The sequence below is a fragment of the Spermophilus citellus genome (genome assembly GCF_964194105.1).
Source record: "Spermophilus citellus genome assembly, chromosome: 6".
In the NCBI taxonomy this organism is placed as follows: Eukaryota; Metazoa; Chordata; class Mammalia; order Rodentia; family Sciuridae; genus Spermophilus; species Spermophilus citellus.
The window spans coordinates 40,519,929-40,543,710 of NC_138187.1; the positions used below are offsets into that span (position 1 = coordinate 40,519,929).

Here is a 23,782-nt window from a genome sequence, read left to right on the forward strand (position 1 = left end):
TGTTTGCACCCAAGGTTTAAGAAAGGATGCTGGAGGAGGGGTGTGGTCGGATGGACAGTCTGTGCTGTTGGAACAGTGGAGACCTACCCCTAGGGCTCCACTGCGTGCTGAGCACATGGGTATGTATGCAGGTGGATGGGTCTGTAGATATGGTTCATGCCTTCTGCCTCTTTTGCTCTTGTGTACCTTTGCTCCCATCTACAGAGATCTGTGGTCAATGGAGTGTTCTGTCCAGGCAGCCTCTGACCTTTGGGGGGCCCTCAGAACATCTCTGCAGAGGCCTCATCTTGCTATGAGAGTGGGGGGCTGTTTCCAGTGCAGGGGGGCAGGGAGGCAGGATCCTATGGTGGACCCACTGCACCATAGGGCCTAGAGTCCTACCCAGCATGGTCCCTGGTACATTCTGGGGCCCTCAATGATGGCTGTAGCATAGGTTTCAGGGCCTGCTACCCTGGCCCAGACTTGCTGCACCTTCTCTGCCTTCTGAGCCTCCATCTCCCCATCTGTAGGGTGGGAAAAATAAGGGGCCCTAGTTGTGAAGGTGAGTGCAGGAATGTTGATGAGGTTTGCTCCTGGGTGGAGGGTGCTGGGTACAGCCCAGGACTGGGGTCAGTTGCTGGTGCTCTAATACAGAGTTGCTTTAGGAAGTAGGGGCTTTTTCCAAAGCCAGGAGTCCTAGCTTGTGTCACCCCATCCTGCAGTTGTCCAGGGAGGCAGATCAGTTCTGTTTTGGATATACTGTTGTGTGTTTTATTCATGGAAAGTGACACTAAAGGTTGACAGCATGTAGCCTGACAGTGGCCTAGGACTTGCTTTCTGTGGATCTCTGGAGGTACTGAACCTGTGTCTGTCTGTCCTGGCTGGGTGTGCAGGGCATGGTTGGCAGGAATGGCTCTCTCCCTGTGTGCTCAGGACCCTCTGTCCTGCCCCAATGACAGGAGGATCACAGTCACGTTACCTGGGCCATGCATGTGTCCACTGATTTGGTCACTACCCTCATACTATACCACTGCCATACCTGCCCAAGGGTTTGGGGGAGAATTGTTGGGAGGGGGTTTCTGGAAACACATCCTTAGCTGAGGATTCCTGTATGAGTACTTGCTGAGACCCAGGATCCCTTTCTGTTCAAGAAGAAGTATGTGACAGTTGCCGAGAGAAGGGGACTTGGTTGCCACATCTTAGCATGTGATCCTCCTGCAGGGCCCTTGCTGGGGAACCCCGAGCCTCCTCGGCACGTATTGGAAGCATATTAAGCTTTTAAAGGTCAAAAAGCTTTGCCAAATTGCTCACTTGCAGCAACTTAGAGGAGAGGCCGTGAAGTTTAGCATATGTAGTTCTAGAGGTGTGTTTGGCACATTGGACAGTTTGAAAGTATGTCTGGCTGTGAATAAGCTGCTGGTTTCTATCCCATATGCATCCAAGTGCATTATGGGGTTGGAGTCTGCACCACACTCCGATAAGCATGTTTTAACATTTTAAAGTCTGGATTTTGCCTTTTCTGGATGCTTTCAAAATGTTAAGGGCCCCCAAGTCTACCCTCAGTAGTAGTTGTGGAATTTCCCAATGAGGAGTTGCATCATTTTAAAAACATAGATACATAAATTAACTACAGATCATAGAAAATACACATGAAGTACACACAATCACAAGACACATTAGAATGACAGCTCCATCCCCCCTGCACCTGAAAATTGCTGTCACTGAGACTGTACCAAATTTGGGTTTTTTTTTTTTTCAAATTGCACTGATTTTCTAATCATTCCCCCCCCCCCCAACCACACACACACAGTATCTTTTCACTGGTAAACATCTTTCTTCTTTATCATGTGTATCCATATCCCTATTTTTAATGACCACACACTATCATATTATTTAGAAGTACTATGATTCATTTGACAAATCCTTAAATATACATTTTTTGGGGGGTTTTGTTTAATGTAAGCAGTGCTTTGGTGAATATCATTGTACATTTGTCTTTTCATATTCCTTCAATTATTTTTTAAAAATAAGTTTCTGCTGGTCATGGTGGTGCATGCCTGTAATCCCAGTGGCTCGAGAGGCTGGGGTTGGAGGAACCCAAGTTCAAAGCCAGCCTTAGGTATTTAACTAGGCCCTAAGCAACGTAGGCCCTGTCTCAAAAATAGAAAGGGCTGGGATGTGGCTCAAGGGTTAAACACCCTGGGTTCAATCCTCAGTACCCAAAACAAACAAATAAATAAACCAAAATGAGTTCCTAAATGTGGAGCTGATAATTGAAAGGTCAGTAGCACGGAAACCTTTGTTATTTGCTACAAATATTCATAGAAATGGTATTTGTAGCCATTTAGCCTTCCATTAATTTCCCATTCCTCACTCTTCCCTTCCCACCCACTCACCCAACCACTCACCCACTCATTTATCTACCTATCCACCTACCTACCCATCCATCCTCCCACTCATCCATTTACTCACCCATCTGTCCAATCATCCATTCATCTATCCATGCATCCACACTTCCTTTCCCTCCCTCCCTCCCTCCCTCCCTCCCTCCCTTCCTTCCTTCCTTCCTTCCTTCCTTCCTTCCATCATACTGCACTGCATACCTGCTGTGAGTTGGTCCTAGGGCTGAAGATGGCGGACTGCAGTGACAATGTGATCTTCATTCTGCAAACTCAGAATTAGGAGGCAGAAGCCAGGAAACCACCCCTGAGGGTGAGAAGCACCAGAACTGAGGTGCTACAGGCAGGGGAGGCTCAGATGGAGAGTGGCTTGGGCGAAGACTTCCAGTGGTCTCTGGGCTGTGGGTCAGGTGAGAGTTGGGATCTGGACACAGTGGATTCATTTGTATCCAGGCCAGGGTATGGACAGGACCCAAGATAGTCAGATCTCTGGACAACATCCTGATCCAGCACCATGGGCCAGCCCTGGCTTTGCTAGCTTGGGCTCCTTTCTGGTCACTTGCCTGAAAAGAACTGGGGTGTCCACCCAAACACTCATGTCCTTAGCCTCCCAGCTCAGAAACCAGTCTAGGGTACTGAGGGAGCATGTGAGAGAAAATTGGAGAGAGACAGAGAAATGGAAGAAGAAGGAAGAGGAGCCTGCTCTGTTTGCAGAACATGCAGAACACTACACCCAGGTGTTCTGTGGTTTTAAAATAAATGCAGTTTAAAACACCCAGGGGAGGCCAGGCATTAGGGAGGGTGGCAGAGTAGGAACACAGGCTTAATGCTGACAGGAGGATGGAAGCCAGCCTTACCTCTTTCCAGATGTTCAACTTGAACAAAGTGTCCCGTTTCCTTGTCTGAAGGACAGAGCTTACTGTACTTCTGATCTGTGGAGATGGGTAGAGAGAATAAGGGGTGAATGAAGGGTTCTTGGGACAGTGCCCAGCCTGGTCCTAGGTGCCCACTAGAGGTGATAGCTGCTATTTTTCTCTCCCATGGAGCCTGGGCACAGGGCTTTCTGCACCCCCGGAACCCAGCATACCTCTAAGGCTTAAGTGAGAAGCCAGTTCCTCTTGGCAGGGGTGAGGGCCCAAATGTGAGGGGGTTTAAAATCTATGCCAGTGGCTTTGGTAAGACCTTCCAGAGGTATCTTCTGGATCAGGATAGAAAATTGTTTTTCTTTTTATGGACAGAGGAGTCCAATGCCTTTTAATGCCATTAGCGCTCAGAGAGGGGAAGGGATGGGGTTTTGTCTGAAAGGATACAGACACTGGAAAAGGAGGCCCATCCTTTGGGTGGAGAGAGTGGGCAGAGTTGACCTGAGCTCAAGTCCACAGCCTCAGGCCTTCATCCATTGTGAGCCAGAGGACAACAAAGTCTCTTCTGAAGGGAAACCAGGCTCCCAGGGCCCGGCTCTCCCAGCCTCCCTGTTCAAAGCCAAAATTTGTGGCTTCTTCATCTACCCAGGATGGAGTTTAGGGGCACCTGTGTCATCATTCAGAGGTGACTGAATGCTACCTGGTAGACCCACCTGGGTGTGCAGAAAAGTCTGCTGGGATTGATACCAAGGACCAAGCCTCCCAGTCTGGAGATCTAAATCCCCCAGAAAAAGGTTTTAACCCACACCAGCCTTGGCCCAGGCCCAGATGGCGGCACAGCAGAGTACAAGCCCTGTATCCTGGGGGATGCAGTTGGACTTTTTTGGTTCCCCCCACCCCCAATCCTGGGGAGCTCTGGGATATGTACTGTGGCCCAGTTTGTGACTGCAGACATGTGGATGTGGGCAGGGATGGATGCACAGGCGATACTGGGTGGTTCAAGGAGAGTGCCAGAATTGTTCGTTTTCACCTGGATGACCTTCAGAAAACCGGTCAAGAGGGAGAACAAAATTGCCAAAGTTACTTTGATAAAGATCAAATAACAATGGCCTTTTTCATGGATGCACATGTGTGATGTGACAATTCGGAGCAGGCTTGGGGTGGTAGCAACTCCCACCATGCCCTGGGGCCTTTGAGGCCTGATAGCTTTGCAGAGGAGAGAGGTCTACAGGAGGTGTGGGACAACGAGGACACTGGCCCAAGCCAGTTGGAGGGTATGCAGTGTCTGTTTGATTATTTATGGCATTTAAAAAAATATTTTACCACTGTGAGTTGAGATTTTTGTTTTAAATGAGGGAGGAATTGTAAAATCATTTCTCAAAGATCTGTTCCTTCCGAGAGTCCTTATTCTGTGGTTTTAAAGAAATGCAGTTTAAAAAAACCAGGGCTGAAATGACTGCTGCAGATGCACCAGGGATGCAGTGGCCAGGATTCACCCGCCAGGGAACGGATGCCTGGGGCAGCTGTGACCTCCCTACAGCCCCTGTGGGGCGCTGCCCTGCTTCTCCCAGAGAAGGCAGGAAACAAAACTGGGTTGTTACCCGAGTTAGGAACAAAAACTCAAAAGAAGCATTTCTTAAATAGACAGAAAACAGCCACTATTTTAAGAATTACTTATTTATATTCTCTGGACCCTGGAAACGGGAGGCTACAGTACTGTTTGGGTCTTTAATTTTGCATTTGCTTCCCAGGCAGCTCTGTACATTCTGGAGCCAGTGAGCACCCAGGTCCTCTGCCACTTACCAGTCCTGCAGAGGCCTCCAAGAATCTCCTTTAAAAACAGTCAAGGAAGCCACTCTTGAAGTTTCAGAGTGATGTGCGTCCTTCCTGGGGTCTCTGACACACTTTCCCTTGTCGTGTTGTTTCCATAGATTCTATTTTGGGAAGCCAAGCATTCCAGGGGTGGTTATTGCATTTCAAGGGAGCAGTGCTGATGTCTCTGACCATGTTCTGGTGACAGTCCTGGTTAGATGGAGGGGCCAGGAACAGGTACAGCTCTCTGTCCCAGCCAACCACTTCTTCCCCACTTCCCCAGCACCTCTGCCAGCTCAGGGATGTGCCAGCTCCTCTGCACTTCCCTTGGCATCCTGCTCCAATGGCCCATGTCACCTCTAAATTTAGAATTAGATGGCCAGGCTGCCGGGTTGGCATAGCCCATGCCCTAGCGCCACTGGCTCGTGGGGTCAGTGTGTGGAAGATGATCTGTGTTCCCAGCACAGAGGCACTGAACTCACGTCTCATTTCCATATTCAGAGTCCAGAATTCCTCTTGGATTAGAAGTGTCTTCCCAGAAAGAAAGGAAAAAAAAAAAAAAAGGAGATTGATGGCTGTGTTCCAGTGGAATTATGTTCACAATCTATAGTGACTTTTGCTCTTTAAGCAGATCCAAAGCACAGGGTATTATGAGATCCCATTTTTGTAAGGAGCCAGAGAGTGAGCTGCATCTGTGCTGAATGGACCCGGAGGGTGGGATACCGGGGCCCATGGCGGGGGGATCTCTGAACCATGGAACTGTGGTGGGCGTTAAGCCTTGCTCCTCTACTTACGTGGATTTTCTCATTTTCCCTGATGACTTTGATTTCAAGAAGGCTGTGTTCTGGCAAGTGGAAGCAGGAGTTTATGCATTGAGAGAGGCAGGTATAACTCATGGTGCCACCTGCAGCCCCAATCAGTGTCGCTTTGTTTTTCAGTGACATCTTTGATGCCATGTTCCCTGTCACTCACATCGCCGGGGAGACAGTCATACAGCAAGGTATGTTCTGCCACCTCAGAGTCATGGCCCCCAGGAGATGTGAACTTGAAGCATATTAGCATGAACCACTCATTGTTTGTCTTTGAGAAAATTCACTGGTGAAACCTGAGAAGCTAGCAAAACTCTAGTTGACCTGATATATTTCCATAATCTACTTGTCATTAAATACATTGGATGAGGCTGAGTGTGGTGGCACATACCTGTAGTCCCAGCAGCTCAGGAGGCCGAGGCAGGAGGATTGCAAGTCTAAAGTCAGCCTCAGAAGCTTAGTGAAGCCCTAAGCAACTTAGCAAGACCCTGTCTCAAAATAAAAAATAAAAAGTTTGGCGATGTGGTTTCAGTGGTAAAACACCCTTGGGTTCAATCCCCAGTGTATACACACACACACGTATATATATCAGAGAACTTCAGATGTTTCCATATGTAATATATAGGGTCATTAATCATATATTTTGTCTTGTATGAATCTTTTAGAGAGCCCACACATTCCAATAACTGAATGTATCTGCCTGTCTGTCTGTCTGTCTCTCTCTCTCTCTCTCTCTCTCTCTCTCTCTCTCTCTCTCTCTCTCTCTCTCTCTCTCTCTCTCTCTCTCTCTCTCTCGTGTGTATGTGTGTGGGTGGGTGGGCTGTGACTCATTGGCAGAGAGTTTACCTAGAATGTAAGAGGCCCTGGTTTCATCTGACCCGGATGAGACTCAGGATATTGCTGGCCCCTCTAAACAATGTAGGCACAGTTTCAAGAGAAACAGAAACACTGTAACTCATGTGTCCCAACTTGGCCTCACGCACCTCTCCTCTCTTTGTTGCAGGGAATGAAGGAGATAATTTCTACGTAATTGACCAAGGGGAAGTAGATGTGAGTATTGATTACTATTTTTGGAAAACAGGCTTCTTCCCATGTCTGGTTTGAAGACTTCACATTGTTCATCATTGGGTTGCAAGCATAGGTCTGAAGCATTTCTCTAAGTGATGCCATCCTAATGTTTTGTTTATTTATTTGTTCCTAGTGCTAGGAATCAAACCAGGCCCTGCAAATGTGAGGCAAGTGCTCTACCACTGAGCTGTGCACCAGCTCTGTTTCTAATGTTTCAATCAATAAAAACAACACATTTCATTTAAAAGGTAATGTAGGAATACCCCATCGCAGCACAGTGGACGATGGAGCTGTGGGCAGTACCAGTGGCAGCCATGGCCCTGGGCTGTCCACTTGGCAGAGGGCCAGAGCATGGAGAGCAGGTGCATGCTGTTCTGCTTGACTTGGAGCTACCTCTAAATCAGTAGCTTGTGAACAGGCCAGTCTTACATCCACTGCCATTTGCCACAGTGGGTGGGGAGTCACAGGCTCTTAGTACCAACCCCCGTGGGGTGATGGTGCCTTCGTGACAGCGTATCGCCATTCAGAAGCTGCACTGTGCTCATGGAGAGTTTTCCCCACCTTCAATGTTCCAAGAACCAAGAGCCACACTTAAGTGGAGCGGCCATCACTGCTATGCAAGAAGTGTCGCCTGCTCTGGAGATCCCACCTTGGCCCTTGGTCCAGCCTCCCCCACCTTCCTTCCTCCTTCCTCCTTGGCCACCCCATCTGAGCCCAGGTGCCCTGGCTTGGAAGATGTGGAGTCCCTTTGCTGGGCTCCTTGCTCTGCAGGCTGCTCTGCCCTCCTCTGAGCTAAAGGCCTGTCTTTTCCCAAACCCGCCATGAGTCTGTTTCTCTTTGGATCAGGCTGGGGCCCTGATGCGATTCACAGGGTGGGGCCTGAGTGAGTCCCCCTGGAGCCCGCCTGGCACTGTGCTGTCCCTCTGCCAAGACCTCTGACTCCCCTAGGCAGGGTCACTGAGAGTGCCCACTTCTCCTTTTGGTGTCCTTTTAAATGTTACTTCCTCAGCTTGGGCGTCAGCAGACGCATCCAATTTCTCACCCTGTAGGTGCCCTTCCTTCATAATTCAGTTTGTATTTTGTAGTTTTTTCAAAAAGTAGTTTTTTTAAACAAGTAGTTTCCACTACAGCCAGGAAGCAGTCTGAAGGCAGAGACTGAGTCTGTCCCGCATTTTGGAGATCCTGAGGCCCTAGATACCTCTGCTTCCCAGGCCCGCTACCAAGTCCCCTCTGGACTGGGGTGCATCCCAGCTGTGCCTGCCCCCACCAGGTTGTGCCACCATCCGCAGAGGACCCACCTTGCCCCTAGGTAGCCCCTGTGGCTGTGCAGTCATGCCACGCCCCGCTGCCCCAGGCAGGGTAAGCTATTTCAGGGCCTGGCCCCTGGCCCCCCAGCCTTTGTCCAGTCTAGGCTATTTTGGGGAAGGGCACTTAGTCACTTATTTCCCCAGCGCCCATCTGTGTCCACTCGCTGCCGTGTTTCTGGGAACCAAGCGGGCGTACCCGCTTCCGGAGTTGGCAGCACAGGAAGTGACTCACCTCCAAAGCCCTGCCGGGGGCTCAGGCTGAGTCCCCTCGAAGATTTCTTTGTCATGAGCCCTGGAGCTTTGTCTTGAGCTGAGTCTGGCAGCTCTGTCCTAACCAGGTCTCTGTGGGAGCCTTTGTGTCTCGGGGATCCTGTCTCCCCCAGAGAAGGAAACTGAGGCAGGAGCTAAAGGTCTCTGGTTGCTAAGCTGTGGAGGATGTGCAGGGAGGAGGAGGAGGAGGAGGAGGAGAAGGTGACCTACCTGTGGCCACAGGCACCTCCTGCTGCCTCCTTCAGGGTTAGCAGAGGAGATGGGAGCATGGGGCTGCTCTGCCCACCTCACCTTGCCTCGGCCTGTCCCAGGGGTGGCGTGTGTTCCTGGCATGGGGTATGGGTCCTGTCCAAACCCAGGCCTTGTGGTGGGGTGGCACAGGCCAGGAGTGAGCTCAGACTCCAGTGCTGGGTGGGGCAGGCCTGAAGGTGCCCGTGGCTCTGTTGCCTGGTCCGTGATGCTGAGGAGCAGAGGGCAGAGTGTGTGTGTGTGTGTGGGGGGGCTTGCTCCTAGTTTCTCCCAGCTGCCCTCCCAGTTCCTAATTTCACACTGTTCACATCTCCTGGCCCCCAAAACATCCCCACTCTTCCCCTCCATTCTGCCTAAATGTGTGCTGGCACTGGCCAGTGAGTGCTCCTGGGGAGGGAGGACAGCCCTGCCCAAGGGGTGGGGGTGGTTGACAACCAATAGGAAGTTAGTAAACAATGTCTCGCCTCAGGACCGTGGCCTTCTGGTGCCCTCTTCTTCTTCCTATGTCTCCTGTGTCTCCCCCAAGACCCCCCAGGCCTGCTCCTCTGCCTGCTGTGGGGGTAGATGCCAACCTGGGCAGGTGACCGAGGACAGATCCTCCTTGCCTCCAGGAGCCCCTCAAGAGTCCCAGCCTTGACTCATAGTCTTCTTCCCTCCCCTGGAATGCTCTTTCCTGTCTGTATTCCCCGAGGTCCTGTGAATCTCCCAGCTCCACCCAAGAATGCCTTCAGCTTGGGCAGAACAGAGGGATTGAGACGACCCCAGGGAATCCTGAACTGGTGTATTTTTGTTTCTCCTAAGGGAATGGGTGTGGGAGACACAGATGCTGCCCCCAGAGTTCCTTCATGGAGCCCGAAGGGCCTCACTGGGGAGTCCCAGGAGATGCTTCTTCCAACACGCATCTAAAGGAAGTTGGTGGGCGGGTCCGAGCAGTGAGTGGGTTTTGCAGGAGGGTTTGGGCTCTGTCCTTCCCTGTTCAGGCTGCCTCATCTCTGTACTACTCACAGGGACATTAACAGAGACCCAAAGTCCCTGCGTAGAGCCCTCCATCCCCTCCATTCCGTCACCTCCCACCCTTCTGGGCAGCCCCACCCATACCTGCCTCCTACACGGGTGCCACCATCAGCCCCACACCTGTGGTGGCCCAAGCTTGTCCTGGTCCTGAATGCAGCGATCACCCTCCTTCCACATGTCAGGCCCATTGAAGGTGCCCAGGGAGGCAGGAGGTGGGAGGATGCTAGCCTGTCTTGTCACCTGTGGCCCACAGGCTGTGACTGCCCATGAGCAACTGCTGGTACGCAGTTTCCCAGTCGGCTCAGCTGGTTGGCTATGGGAGAGCACCCAGGAGGCTCAGGGTTCCCCGTGTGCTTAGCCCCAGCCACTCGGCCATGTGCAGAAACCCTTATCTGCCCCACATCCGTTGGACTCACACTCCTTCCTCTTCTCATTGCAAACTATGATGTGCTATGACATCGACCAGACCTGACCCTCTGCCCTGATTCCCTTGAGCATCAAGTGTGGGGTGGCAGGGGACTGACATGGCCCCACCTTTGTCTGAGCCCTCCCTTTGAAGCAGAGTCTGAGTCTTCTTGAACCTGAGGCTCATCCCAGCAGGACCCCTCCCAACCACAGAGGGGCTGCCGCAGAGTCCAGTCTCCTGGGCATCATGCCATGGGGTTGGGAGATTTCCACCCTTTCAGCCAGATCTCATCCCTGCTGCCCTGTGATCATGGTGGGCAGTGCTGCACCTGGCTCCCCACCAGCCCAGGACATGTGGAAACAATTTGGTGAAGGAAGAGGTGAGGTCATTCCATATAACTGGAATTCCCCAAGTACAATATCTGGCAGATCCAGGCTCTCTGTCCCCCATCTACACCCACTCCCTGCTCCAGGCTCAGGTACAAAGGTAGCAAGCACTAAGGCCCTTGCTGGACCCCTGCTCACCAGGGCCAGATGTCTGAGTGCCCCTGGTGGTTGTCTGATTCTTGGGGCAGCCTCAAATTTGGGACATCCAGAGTGCTGATAGCTCAAGGCTGTGACCTGGTGGCTGTAGTGGAAGGGAGCACCAGCCTTCCTGCCCTACCAGGGCTGTATGTGAGTGCCTGGCACCTTCATCAACCTTAGAGTTTCCATCCACGATAGGGTGGGTGGCAGGGAGTGTCCTGCGGGGCCAGGACACTGCACGGAGGGAGCTGTTTGGTAGGGAGCACTGGCACTCTGGGAAACACCAAGGGCACGGGCAAAAGCCACATTTAAAGGAATCAAAAGATGCTCAGTAAAGCATCTGGAATGAATGGATGGTGTGTGGGGCAGCCGGGCTGAGTTATGAGGCATATGTTATGGTGATTACTGTTATTACCACACTGAAGGAGCCCAGACCGGTCACCAGCCCACTTCTGAGACCTGTGCTGCCTTCTGTTTGCTGGTTTCTGTAAACTGCCTCCAGAGCACTGGAACTGACCACTGCAGGGCACAGCCTGAATGTTCAGGGTGCCCAGGGGTTGTGTATGCCTCTAACATCCTAAAGGATGGATACTGAGACACTGCAGGTGACCTGACACTGACACTGGTCTTATAGGGATGGGGACATCACCAGCGTCAATCCCCAGGCTGGAAGCAGCCTCCCCCAGGACTCCAAAGAGGCTGGGCAGGGGGTCCTGGGCACCCCCACATAGTAGATGCTTCCCTCTGACCAGTGGCACTCCAGGGTGACCAGGAGACTGAACATAAGAGGCACGAGCTTTAAATGATGGTTTTCCAGAGACTCTGAGAAAGTCTGCCACGGTGGGTGCGTTGCCAAGAGCCTGTAATCCATTTCTCTAAGTATAAAAATATCTTCCAATTTATTTTATTCATGGAACATAGCATTTCTACTTAAAAGGACGCTCAGCTGCCGGTTGTACGGGCTCAGGAGTGTGATTCCATTTCCAGCCCTGTGAGACGGGGTTTCCATCCGCATTGTTTGGGGACTCCCTGCTCGGCACACCCATCCAGGTGCACCTTGGACCTGCTGGCTGCGGGGTCCCGGGGAAGAGCCATTTCCAGATTGGAGGCAGGACTGAGCGCTCCCTGGCAGCCCAGCATCCCTCCCCACTACGGCTTGCTCCATCTGGCCCCACGACTGGGACGGGGTATTATCCAGTGTTTGCCCATATGGTTACATTGGTAAAATATACTCAACCTTCACTGCTGGAATCACGAAGTGAACTGTGTAGCCATCTCCATCCTGGTTTGCAGAGTTTCCCTCCTCCCACGGTGGAGCTCTGTCCCCATTGTGCACCGACGCCCCTCCCCTCCAGGCCCACGGCACCCACCATTCTGCTTTCTGTCTCTGGGAATCCGACTCCTCTTGGGTCTCAAACCAATGGAATCCCACAGTGTTGGTGTGTCCTGTTTATTTCACTGAGCATCACATGTTCATGCTGTAGCATGTGTCTGAGTGTCCTTCCCACTCAAGGCAGAGTCGCATCCATTGTATGCACACACCTGTCACCATGGAGAGCACTGGGCAGCTTCCATCTTTGGCTGCTGTGAACTGGCCGCTTTGGACCTGGATGTGCAGATGTCTCTGGGACACCCTGGTTTCAGCACATTCTGTTTTGATTAGTGATTTATCAAGGGCTATGCAGCCCATCATGGAAATTTCTTGTGGAGTTTGGAGCTTTCCAAGTGTATGTCACCCATGAAGCATATCCAGGGATCCAGAATTTCTTTTTGGTGTCCTTTTGGCCCTGCCTGAAGTCACAGGCTGTTGGATACAGCCTGGCAATGACTGTGCCTGCAGTTGGGGGTGGTAGACCCTGAGATTCCCCAAGTGCAGCAGTGTTCACATGGGGACAGGTGACTTGGGCATGCTGGGCTCTGGCAAACCTTACATAGCTCTGTTCCAAGGAGCAACAGCGTGAATTGGGGCTCAAGGTTGGCCAGGGAGTCAGTGGAAAACTCTAGATTCAGGGTCTTGACAAAATTCTGCCTTCTGGGGACCTTAGTCTGTGTGTGGTCACAGGGGAGGGGAGGAGGGGGCCATGGCTTGGATTTGGGATTTGGGATCCATGGGGGATTGTCGTCAGCTGTCTGGCCACCCAGAGGAGTAAAAACAACCCGTGAGGCTGTCCTACATGGTCCAGCTGTGCAGACAGAAACCCTAGGATGGATGAGCCCCCAGTGAAGGCCAATCAAGTTCAGCACCTGGCATCTTGGACTGAAGAGGATCAAGGTGGTGGGCCAGGCTTGCTGTGGTGAGAAATGTGGCTGAGGGAGCAGGAGGGCAGTGGGATGTGTGGGCCTTAGGGTGGGGAGGGAGCTGGCTCACCTGGACACAGGTGCCCTGTCCCTACTCTCTGTGGGCCTGAGGGAGGTCAGGAACAGAGTTTTGTCCTCACCACTCCATGAAATAGAACAATAGCTTGTGAGCCCCCTTAAGTCATGTTGCAAGGCCAGGGAGACCTGAGGCCACAGGTTGCCTTCGCCTTTTAGGTGACAGCTCAGGCCAGTGTTCTGGCCTCTGTTCTCTCTCAGTGCTTCTCTGTGGAGTGCTTTTCTGTGGAGTCAAGTCTGACCTGAAATACCTGGGGAGCCCGAGCAGCCCCTACCCTGGGCTGGGCACCTAGAGCTCCTGTAGCCCAGTGTGCCTGGGGATGGGGAGGTGCGCCCGGCCAGGCAGGCCACCCTTGCTCCACCCGGACTAGGCTTGGAGTTGGAAATGGACAGAAATCCAGTGCTGCCTCATGACCCTGATGCTCGGGCACCGTGGCTGGTCAACTGATGGATGTCCTCTCTGTACTTCTGGCCCCACTGCAGAATGAACAGGCTGTGTGTGGGGTTCTCCCTGTCTGCAGGCAAGTTGCTAGCCCACTAGAGCCTCACTCAGGGATCCAGAAGGGATTGTGGCTCTGTATTCTGACTGTCCATGGATGCAGGTGCTGCTGGCCCACAGGCTGCAGGCTGTGTAGCCTTCTGGTCTTCTTGGTGCCTTCTGGATGCCCCCTGGCCACTCTCTGCTTGGCTCCCAGGGAGCTCTGTGGACAGGATAGTGTCTCCTGGGGGTGCTCATAGTCTCTGTTGTTTCCTGTTAGGATTCCCACCCAAGCCCTTCCTTTCTCTGGTGCTAAGGGGTGGCTACCCACATGCCCTGCCCCATCAACATCTCCCCCTGTGTTGCTGCATCCAGGGTCTTCCATGTCCAGTCCTGCCTCTGGGCCTTGGCACACCTGTCCCTCTGCTTTGAATTCTCTGTACAAATCTTTGCAGGTCTGAGCCCTTGCTATTCAGAACTTGGCTCAAATCTGCCTCCACAGTCCCGACACAGCCCCTTCTCCAAGACATTGTTTCCCAGTTTCTTTGTGGCTCTTCCATGTTCTACAATGAATACGTGTTTGTATGGTGATTTGCCCGTGTCCTGTGTCCCCTTGGGTTGGAAAGTCCCCCGTGGACAAGAACCTGTCATCTACTGCCGGGTCCCCAGTGATGAAATCAACTTGGGGATGGAGGGACGCTTTATGGACTGAGGGGAGGGAGGGAGGGAGGGAGGGAAGGAAGGAGGAGAGAGGGGCCGGGGGGGCGCCGTGCTCAGCAGAGAAGCCACAGTCACTGTGGAGCATAAATGCAGCCCAGTGGGGCCTCCCACCATTTTTCTTTTAAAAGAAGAAAAAACAAAAACAAAAAAAATGAAACAAAACAAGAGTAGCCCCTTTGCGTACCAGCTGGGTGGGGCTCGCGCTGCTCCGGGAGCCGTGACAGAGGCCAGTGTCCCGAGAAGGATGGCCCCTTTGTCCTCTGGGGGGTGGCCCTGGGCCCATCCACAGGATCTGCACAATGGTTTTCTCTGATGCCGAGGATGGAGCTCTGGGAGGCTTGGGCTCCTTAGTGAGGAAGGGTCTTCGTGGGTAGAGGGTCCTGGCTCCCTGGGCATGCTCTGGGGCAGCTGCCACTCCATCCCTCTTCATGTATAGGCCCCAGGAAAGTTGAGGGTACACCTGGGCCAGGACATGGCAGCCCTGTGCTCTGTGGCAGGTGGCCAGGTGTCCCACCATTTGAGGGGCTCCTTTTTCCTCATGGTTTTAGGAGGGAGACTTGCCCACCTCCTCGGCTGCAGATGTTGCCTGCCTGCTTGGACTCATGTGTTGAGCAAACCTTTGCAAGCCTCAGATTCATGTCCCCAGCCCACATTGCATTACGTGTCAGCCAGAGGCCACACATGGGAGCATCAGTGGGGAATGCTGAAGGGAGGGCTGGTTGGTGCAAGTGCTGGAAATCGAGGTTAAGCAACACCTGCTAAAACCGAAGCAGGAGGTGCCCTCTTGATGCAGAGGAGACCCCAGGCTCACTGCCCAGGGAAATGAGGCAGCTCGGGCAGGTTCAAGAGTGTCCCTGAGAGATCGATGTATGGCAGCCCAAGCTCTAGCCCCTAGATGGATACGAACTGTGCAGCATAGACGATGAGCCACTGGCCAGATTGGCACTGGGGAGTGTCCTTACAGGGTGCCAGGTGTTTCTGAGTGGTGTCATCGAGCTGCACATTTATGCTAATTTCCAAGTTGTACCCCCATAAACAGATTCTTACAGGAACAGAAGCAGAGCAGGAGTGGCAACTTCAGCGGGCGGCCAGCTGTGCCCATGACATCTCTGCCAACCTCTCTGGGCTTGGGTTCCCTTTGTGAAAACCAGAATCTGATACTCTGGGAAGTGTTTTCTGAGGTCCTCTAAGTTTACCCCTAAAATCCTGGGATTCCCAACCCGTGACCCTCCTGTCCAGCATGGTGTGCCGGGGGTTGGGGGGGGGGCTGGTTGTCTTTTGATTCCTTTTTGGATTCCCCCAGGGCTTGTGGAGGGGAAGCCAGGCTCTCCTGCCACTGTGACTGGCCAGGCAAGGGGAGCATACGCCGCCAGGTGGAGTCTCTTCCTCGCACAGCCATAGCAGACTGCTCCCTCAAGACTTGGTGGTGGACCAGTTCTCCTGCCCTTGGGCGCACTTATCCATCACCTGTGTGGCGTCTTCCTTGAGATAGAAAATTCTGTGCAGGGTTTATGATTGGATAATGAGTCATTGATTTCATAAGAATCGCCTCCATGATTCATCATAATCCATTCTTTCCCTACACGCACCCATTTTGCCAATGGGAACTATTCTGTAAGCTCATTGACACGCTGCGGGAATAAAGAGTGCATTGTGTCAATTTATAGTAACCGAATCTGCATAATCGCTGCATAATGAACAATCTGCACCATTCTCGCATGGGTGTGGGCTGCGTGCGCACGGTCAATGCATAGTAGGCACGCTGTGCAGGGCGCGACGGCCGCGCAGGCTGAAAGGGAATCTTGTCTGGGTCCCTTCTCAGCACGGTTCAGCCGCGGCGTCCAGCCAATGGGCTCCTGTTCAGGCTCCAGGCCAAGGGTCTTGGGTGCTGCCCTAAGAGAGGAAAGGCCCCCGGAGGAAAAAGCTTTGCAACCAAAGACAGTTGACATGGCTCTTTGGGGGGCCAGGGCAGTATGTGCTGATGGAAGTGGAGGCCAAAGGGGCAGTGACCCTTGGGGCGTTGCTGAGTGGCGGGAGGCAAGGGGCAGTTTATGAATGGGAAAGGCAAGAGGTTGGGTGTCCATGTGGAATCTCAGCACATGCGTGGTGAGGCCCAGCTCATGGGTGTGCAGTTGGGGAAACTGATAGCCAGAGAGGCTGAGGGTTGATAGTAGGCAGCTGAACTGCAGACGGGCCTGGGAGGGGGCTTGGGTGTGCTCCATGACTTGGTGCTGGCCCATCCTTTGAGGCTAGGTGCTGTCTGGCTATTCCTCTGTGTTGGTACAAGTGAGTGGCTGGCCCACAAGCCATGACAGCCTGAGGCCACCTGCTTGGAGGGGAATGTGGGGCTCCACTTCAAGCAAGAGATCCCCGGGAGAGCTTGGAGGCCTCTGTGGGAAGCAGCCAATGTGGTCCCCGTGGGTCCCCCATGATGTCACTCTTCTCATGTTCCCTGCAGGTGTATGTGAATGGAGAGTGGGTGACCAACATCAGCGAGGGGGGCAGCTTTGGGGAGCTGGCACTCATCTACGGCACCCCAAGGGCTGCCACAGTGAAGGCCAAGACAGACCTCAAGCTCTGGGGCATCGACCGCGACAGCTACCGGCGCATCCTCATGGTGAGTGAAGGCAGCTCCCAGGGCAGAGGGCAGAGGCTGAGTTTGACCCCAGGCTGTGGCCCAGCACCCTACAGAGGCTCTGGCTTTACTCAAGGAGGATGTGTGCCTGCAAGACACTTCCCAGCCTCCCCGACAGTTACAGCCTGTGAGGCGAGTATGAGGTCTTGGGTAGGATTCTGGAAAGCCTCTTTGAAGACAGGCTGACAGCTAGGGAAGTCCCTTTTTCTTTCTCCTCTTTCTCCTTCCAACTGTCTGGGACATGGTTATGATGGCTGGACCTCCAGCTGCCATGTTGGACCATGAACTATAGAATGAAACCTATTCACCAAGGGAATAGAGCAAAGAGGCATGAGGAAGGGCTTCCTGCCAACTTGGTGGGACCACCATACCAGGGCTGGACCACTCACTCCTATACTTCTTTCATGTGGGGATTGACCCTTGGGTTTTAAGCCACTGTCGTTTTAGGTTTGTTCTTACATGCCGCCATGTCTATGCTTTGTGGGTGCACTATGAGGGTAGGTGTGTACAGCCCCCTAGGGAACTTTAGGCTGACGTGGTCACCTGGGCAGCTTCTGGACTGAAAAGACCCTTCGCAGTGGGAGGAGGCTGCTCTGTGCTCACCTACACACTACCTGCCAAGCTCCATTCTCTAGCAGGGGACATTAGAAGCAGCAGGCTGAGCCAGCCTGTGGTGGAGACAGACCGTGACCTCGCACATACCTGTGTATGGATGTTCCTGAGGGGAAATCATGGAGAAGAGGGTAGAGGCACCCAGGAGTAGGGCAGGGTTGCTATCTTATAGAAAGGCCTCCGAAATCTGCCCTCGGGGAACACTAGAGCAGAGGCCTCAGGCAGGAATGAAGGAGGCCAAGGCTCAGGCTGTGCGGTAGAGCGCTCGGGCCATGCGAGCAGTGAGGACAAAACCCTGAACGGCATTGTGTGGAGGGCTGCGGCCAGCGAGGACACTGTCCTGGATAAGAACAAGGGCTCTGTCCAGAGTGGTGGCATGCTCCCCGGTGAGGGAGGCCCCACGGCCTCCACTGGGCCCATCAGCTGGACTCTGACCTGGATCACCCAGAACCATGGCCGCAGTTTGAGCCAGCTCAGACCCAGCTGTCTCTGGGCCAGCTTCCCCATCCTGGTGAAGGCAGAGTGGCCCGTGGTGAGAAGCATCCTGAGAGTCTGAGGCTGGCTGCTGGGGTCTGGGGGTCTACGTGTGGCCAGCTCTTCATCTACAGCCCCTTCTTTTCTGTTGTTGGGCAGAGGCCACTGGAAGTGGGTGCCTCTTCTGGGGCAGCCACACCTTTTGGCTCTCCGTGCTTACCCAGTGGTGGCCAGTGCTGGGCTAGGAGCTTTTCCTGTCTGATCAGAGGTCAGGGGAACCATGGTGGGCTTGCTGTGAGGGCCGTCCTCGAGACAGCATTTGCTCAGGGGCCTCTCCAGCAAGCCTGGAGTTTGAAGAGGGAGGTGGCCATGATAATCACTAAGTAAGGAGAACTGGACCCTACTCAGCTCACCCCTGCCAGGGCGACTCATGCTATGGGATGGCCTCTACTCCGTGCCTGAGACCAATACCGTGTCTGAGACACAGCTTTCTCGGGGTCTTGGCTGTCCTCCCAAAGGCCAGCCTGGACGGAGCAGGGAGGATACCATTTCTAAGGGGAGCTGTGGCTGAGACACATGAGAGGAAGCTGAGGGTCCCCATAGTATGGCTCAGGACAGGGCCCCCAGTCTTAGTCACGGAGGCTTGGAGTCCTGCCCCAATGCCCTCTCCTGGTCCCATTGTGGGGACCGGCTTTCCTTCTGCACGTAGGGGTCTGCAGTCCTAGGGGCAACCATTTCATCAGACATCATGCTCCATGAGCTCCTTACCCACATACTGACTGGGCACTGGTTGAGGGCCCAGCATGCACCAGGGCTGTGGCACTGACGTGGATACTCGAGCACAGAGTAGATGAACGTGGGACCCCAGGAAGGACTTCCGCAGATCCTCCCTTCTCCTGTCTTAATGTGCGTGCTCCTGTCTGCCAAGACCTCTGTGTGGGAGGGGTGCTCTGGGGCCTCCTCCCTCTGAGGGCCACACAGTTCCTGTCCCTTCTGGGTGCACCTGGCTGGCTGGGTGTTACATAAGCCATCGCTTCTCCGCCGCTGTCTACCCTGGGTCGTTCCTGACTGGAATTTTTGCGGCTAGAACCTTATATTCAGGGAGACTCTCAAACCACCAATGGAGCTGGCACTTTCTCTGTTTTAATTTTGGATCCTTGTGTGCTAAGGATAGCCGCCGTGGGGCTTGGAAGTCGCAGAGCTCATGTATCGGGAAAGAAAATGACAGTGCTGGGCAAGTTCGGGCAGGAGTGCCCGGCAGGACGGTGTTCTCATTCATCCTCCAGCTGAGCAGATTTGGATGTGTCTGTCAGGCAGTGTCCGCACCCTGTGCCCATTTAGAGCTAAGCTGGGATATGCTGAGGAGGATGCAGGAAATGGGGGACACTGGTGTCTCCATGGAGTAGACCACTTCCCCAAACATCAACTTGGATGCCACATTCAGGCAGCTGGAATCCCAGAATGTCAGAGCTGAAGGTTCCCAATGTCCATTTCTTTCCTCCGAGGTTCTGTGTTATTGAGGGAAGAATGGAGCCCATATTGGCCTGGAGCAGAGATTGACCACTATCCCCAGGCTTCCAGACAGGGGCCCAAGGAGGGCTCAGGGCTCTCCTTGCTCTCTTTTTTCTTTAAGCTTTGGGTCCTCTGTGCACCCAAACAATACATGGGACTTGAGAGCTAATGAAGTAGAATTCTGTGATAGAGGCTGTGCTAGGTTCTCCAGAGCCCCCTGCCTAGGGTGGCCCGAGACCTTGGGAACCTGGGATCTGAACAGAGAGGGCCCTCCCTGCCTCAGCACTTCTGACTGGAAGCCTCAGTGGGAGCCAGCACTGAGGGATGGCAGCCTTTGGGGTGTGGGTCCTCCCTCCTTAGCACAGACAGTTGGACATTTGCAACCTTGAGGCCACCAGGGTTAGGGAGGGTCCCTAGATAGTAAGGCTGGGCTTTGTATCTCCCAGTGTCTCCTGGGGGGTCACACAACCTTGGAGGTGGACTGTGTGTACCCAGTGGTGGAGAAGTCTCTACAGGTTGAGTAGTGGGGGGCCTCGGGTGATGGGAAGCTTACACCTTGGACAGACTCCTTTGCAGCCACCTTGGTGCATCACAGTCCCAGGCTGGGGTGGGCTTTGTGGGGTGTTGGACCTCAGACACCCCAGGCGGTAGCCTCAGTACAAATGTTCTCCTGAGCTGGCAGGGCAAAGTGGAAAGTGCCCAAGCACCGGGTTCTGGTCCTTGTCCATAGGCCACATGCCAGCAGGTCCTGGGCCTTTGGGCCACTCTAGCAAGGGCCCCAGTCTGCTGGCAGCTTAGGAATGGGTGGTTCCTTTCCTCTCCCTGCCTACCGTGGTATCCTCTGACCTAGTATCACACCCGTGCCTCCCTGTACTCCCCAAGGTCTGAGACCCCCTAAAGGGCACTGTCTACCCCTGCTGCCACCTCAGGCCATGGGTTGGCTGTCCCAGGCTTACAAAGTGGGGATGAGACGCCTGGGGGTGTGGGAGGTCTGGACCTTTCTGTCTAATCTCTGCTTCTCAAGGTTGGCCTGTTACAGAGATCTGAGAACGAAGGCCCATGGCAGGTGCCAATGAGACGGAGCAGAGCTAGTCAGGTCCCAAGCTCCTCAGGGAGTGGGCTGGGTCAGCACCAGGATGCCAGTTCCTGCCACACAGGCCTGATTGGATGTTGGGTAACATGCTTCAAGTCCCCAGGTCATGGAGGTGGTCTCCCAGATGCCTAGAGTAGAAACAAATGGCCAGGCCTCCAGCCTGTCCATCTACCAACTGTCCATCTCAGAAGGAAGCAATGGAGGCCATTCCTTCCCCAGGACCCAGGCAGCCACCTCCGGTTGTCCTGTAGAGAGAGATGGACAGCCCATGGCGCTGACTTTAATGTCAGATTCGTGGGACAAAACATTTGCATGGGCATAATTGCTGGGTGGTCAGTGAGGATTTTGAATTATTGCTCAAAAGAAATGGCTTTTGGGGGTCCAGCAGGGATCTAAAATGGCTTGGACTAGGTCGCTGAGCAAGCCTCTACCACTAAAGCTGTCCCGACCGGCTCTGATGGGTTGATGTGCCACCTTCTGCTGCCTGTGCCTGTCCCTGCTTCCAATAGTGCCCTTCTTGTCACTGTGGAGACGTGTTCAGGCTGCCTGCAGGGCTCAGAACCACTTTCTACGCTACCTGGGTCCAGATGGTCTTGGGTAACTTAATGAGGTTTTCTTGGACCTATGGCTGCAAGCCCCCAACCCTGTTAGGACTTGTGCTGGAAAGAGGGGAGATTGGGGAGGGGACTCTGGGCTCCTAAGACTGAGACCTGTAGCTGTTTCAGGACTGCCTGGCTCGGAGCTGATGGAGAGGCTGAGGCCTGCCTGGGTGGGGAACCGGGGTCCTTTCATGGTGTCCCATGTAATCTTCATGGGAATCCTTTGGGGGAAGGCATTAAGATATTCCTGGCGGGTGCGGTGGCACATTCCTGTAATCCCAGCAGCTTGGGAGGCTGAGGCAAGAGGATCGCGAGTTCAAAGCCAGCCTCACCAACAGTGTGGCACTAAGCAACTCAGTGAGACCCTGTCTCTAAATAAAATACAAAATAGGGCTGGGGTGTGGCTCAGTGATTGAGTGTCCCTGAGTTCAATCCTTGGTACCAAAAAAAAAAAAAAAAAAATTTCTATTGTCCAAGAGGCAGGTAGGCACTGGGAGAGTAGAGGTGTGAGCTCATGCTGTCTGACAGCTGGCTTGTGCTCCAAGTCACCTCAGCCTCTCCTGGATGGTCACTGGTGAGGGACAATGGACAAGCTACATGCCACCCATGCCTTAAGGGCATCCTCACATTAATGGGTAGTTGTTGCCTCTCCTGGTGGGCACTGAGCCTTGGGGACAGCACCTGCTGCATTGCTCTGCTCCTCAGTGTCTCTCCACCCTGTCCTTGCTCCATCCCACTTCTGTCCAGCCCCTCCCCAACCTGTTCTCCATGGTCCTCCCCTTTCTCCTCCCGCACCTCTGGTGCCTGCTCTGACTTTTAGACAGGACCGTTTCCCCTCTGGAAACCTGACCATCTGGGTTTCAAGCACTGGCCTTGGGGACACCCCAGCCTTACCCTCCTGGTCTCTGATCTCCTGGACTAGACACCAGGTCCTCATGTCCGAGCAGCAAGGTTGGCCCACGTGCCTAGATTCCATGTAGCCTCTTTTAATCCTGCTTCCAATGATATTCCCCAGTGATGATGATGATGGTGATGATGGTGAAGGTGATGGTGGTGGTGATGGTGGTGGTGATGGTGGTGGTGATGGTGCTGAGGATGGTGGTTGTGTCCTAACTTAGTGCAATGAAGGAGAACCCGTGGGGGAGGGTCAGCACCCTCTATTTGTAACCTGATCCTGCTCATAACTCCCCGTGTTCATAAACCAGTCTTGTCCCCTCTGGGCCTCAGATTCTCCATAAGAATAGTGATCAAGCTGGCACCTTGATCTCTGTGTCTCTGACCTGGGCTCCTCTCCCTTCTCTGAGCTGTCTCACCACTGCCACCACCGTGCTATCTCTACCTCAGTCCAGAAGGTTCCTTGTCTGCTTCCCATGGAGACGTAGTGAGACACAAGCCTCAGATGACTTCCCCCTCATCAGCATGGGATGAGGGACCTCCTTCACTGATCCTAAGAGCCCCGCTCTTCCCAGATCATGATGAGAAGCAGCACGGTGAACCTTGACTCCTATGGTTACAGCCTTGAATCTGACCCACAAGTGGCACTGTTACACCTCCACTCTGTGGGGAAATAGAGGCTCAGAGAAGGGACATGGCCTGCTCTTGCCCATTGGGCTACCAAAGGGTGGGACCAAGACTTGAAAAGGGACAATCTCCTCCCAGCATTCATCTTCCCCATGGGCTCCAGCCCATCCTGAGGCTGTTCAGTAGCTTCATCCCACATTCAGTGTCTTACCCTTCTTTGGGGCAGAGATGGTATCTGTGGAGCCTCTTCTGTGTGCCTGCCATGTGTTGTTGTCATCTATCCTGACGTCACAGGAGGGGGGAGGGTGGCTTGCAGAGCCACCAATGTGCTCAGGCTGCCATCATTGTCACCATCACCACTACCTTGATTTTTATCATCACTCTGACTGTCAGCGTTATCACCGCCATCTTCATCATCATCAACACCACCATGGCCATGGTTATCACCGTCACTATCACCACCAACATCACCACCGTCACCATCAACAACATCATCACTATCATCACCCGCATCACCGTGACTGTCAGCATTATCACCACCATCACCACCATCAATGTCGTCAACACCATCACTATCACCACCAACATCATCACCATCACCACCGTCACCATCAATAACATCATCACTATCATCACCCGCATCACCGTGACTGTCAGCATTATCACCACCATCACCACCATCAATGTCGTCCTCACCGTCACCATCACCACCACTATCACCATCAGCAGCAACTGAGGGAACATGGATAGGGACTTAGTCCTTACAGCTACCCAGGGAGGCAGGAGTATTATTATCCCCTTTCAACAAGACTTAATGGCTTGGTGGCACATCCAAATCTATCTTTGACCCCATTCAAATGTAGTATATTTTGCTTGCTCTCAGGCACTTGGCCTGGATGTCCTCTAAGCCGAGGCCCTGGGAGGCACAGGAGGCAGAGTGGCTTAGGCCCTAGTCCCTGTCATGGGCGAGGGCTTAGGTGGCCACTGTGAGAGGGGGACTGGCTCTGCTCCACAGGTCTGTGTTTCTGGACGTTGAAGGGGACACGGTGGGGGGGGGGGGCCAGC

General features: G+C 53.5%; 1 protein-coding gene across 6 annotated transcripts in view; it reads left to right on the forward strand.

Annotated features, from left to right (window-relative positions):
- Positions 1–23,782, forward strand: part of PRKAR1B (protein kinase cAMP-dependent type I regulatory subunit beta) — a 143,460-nt gene that overhangs the window by 97,583 nt on the left and 22,095 nt on the right. For all 6 annotated transcript variants that reach the window (XM_081297600.1, XM_081297602.1, XM_081297599.1 and 3 more), the window contains 3 exons: positions 5,992–6,053; positions 6,866–6,912; positions 16,730–16,888. In XM_081297600.1, the coding sequence (XP_081153726.1) occupies positions 5,992–6,053; positions 6,866–6,912; positions 16,730–16,888 (268 nt within the window). The remainder of the gene's footprint in view (positions 1–5,991; positions 6,054–6,865; positions 6,913–16,729; positions 16,889–23,782) is intronic.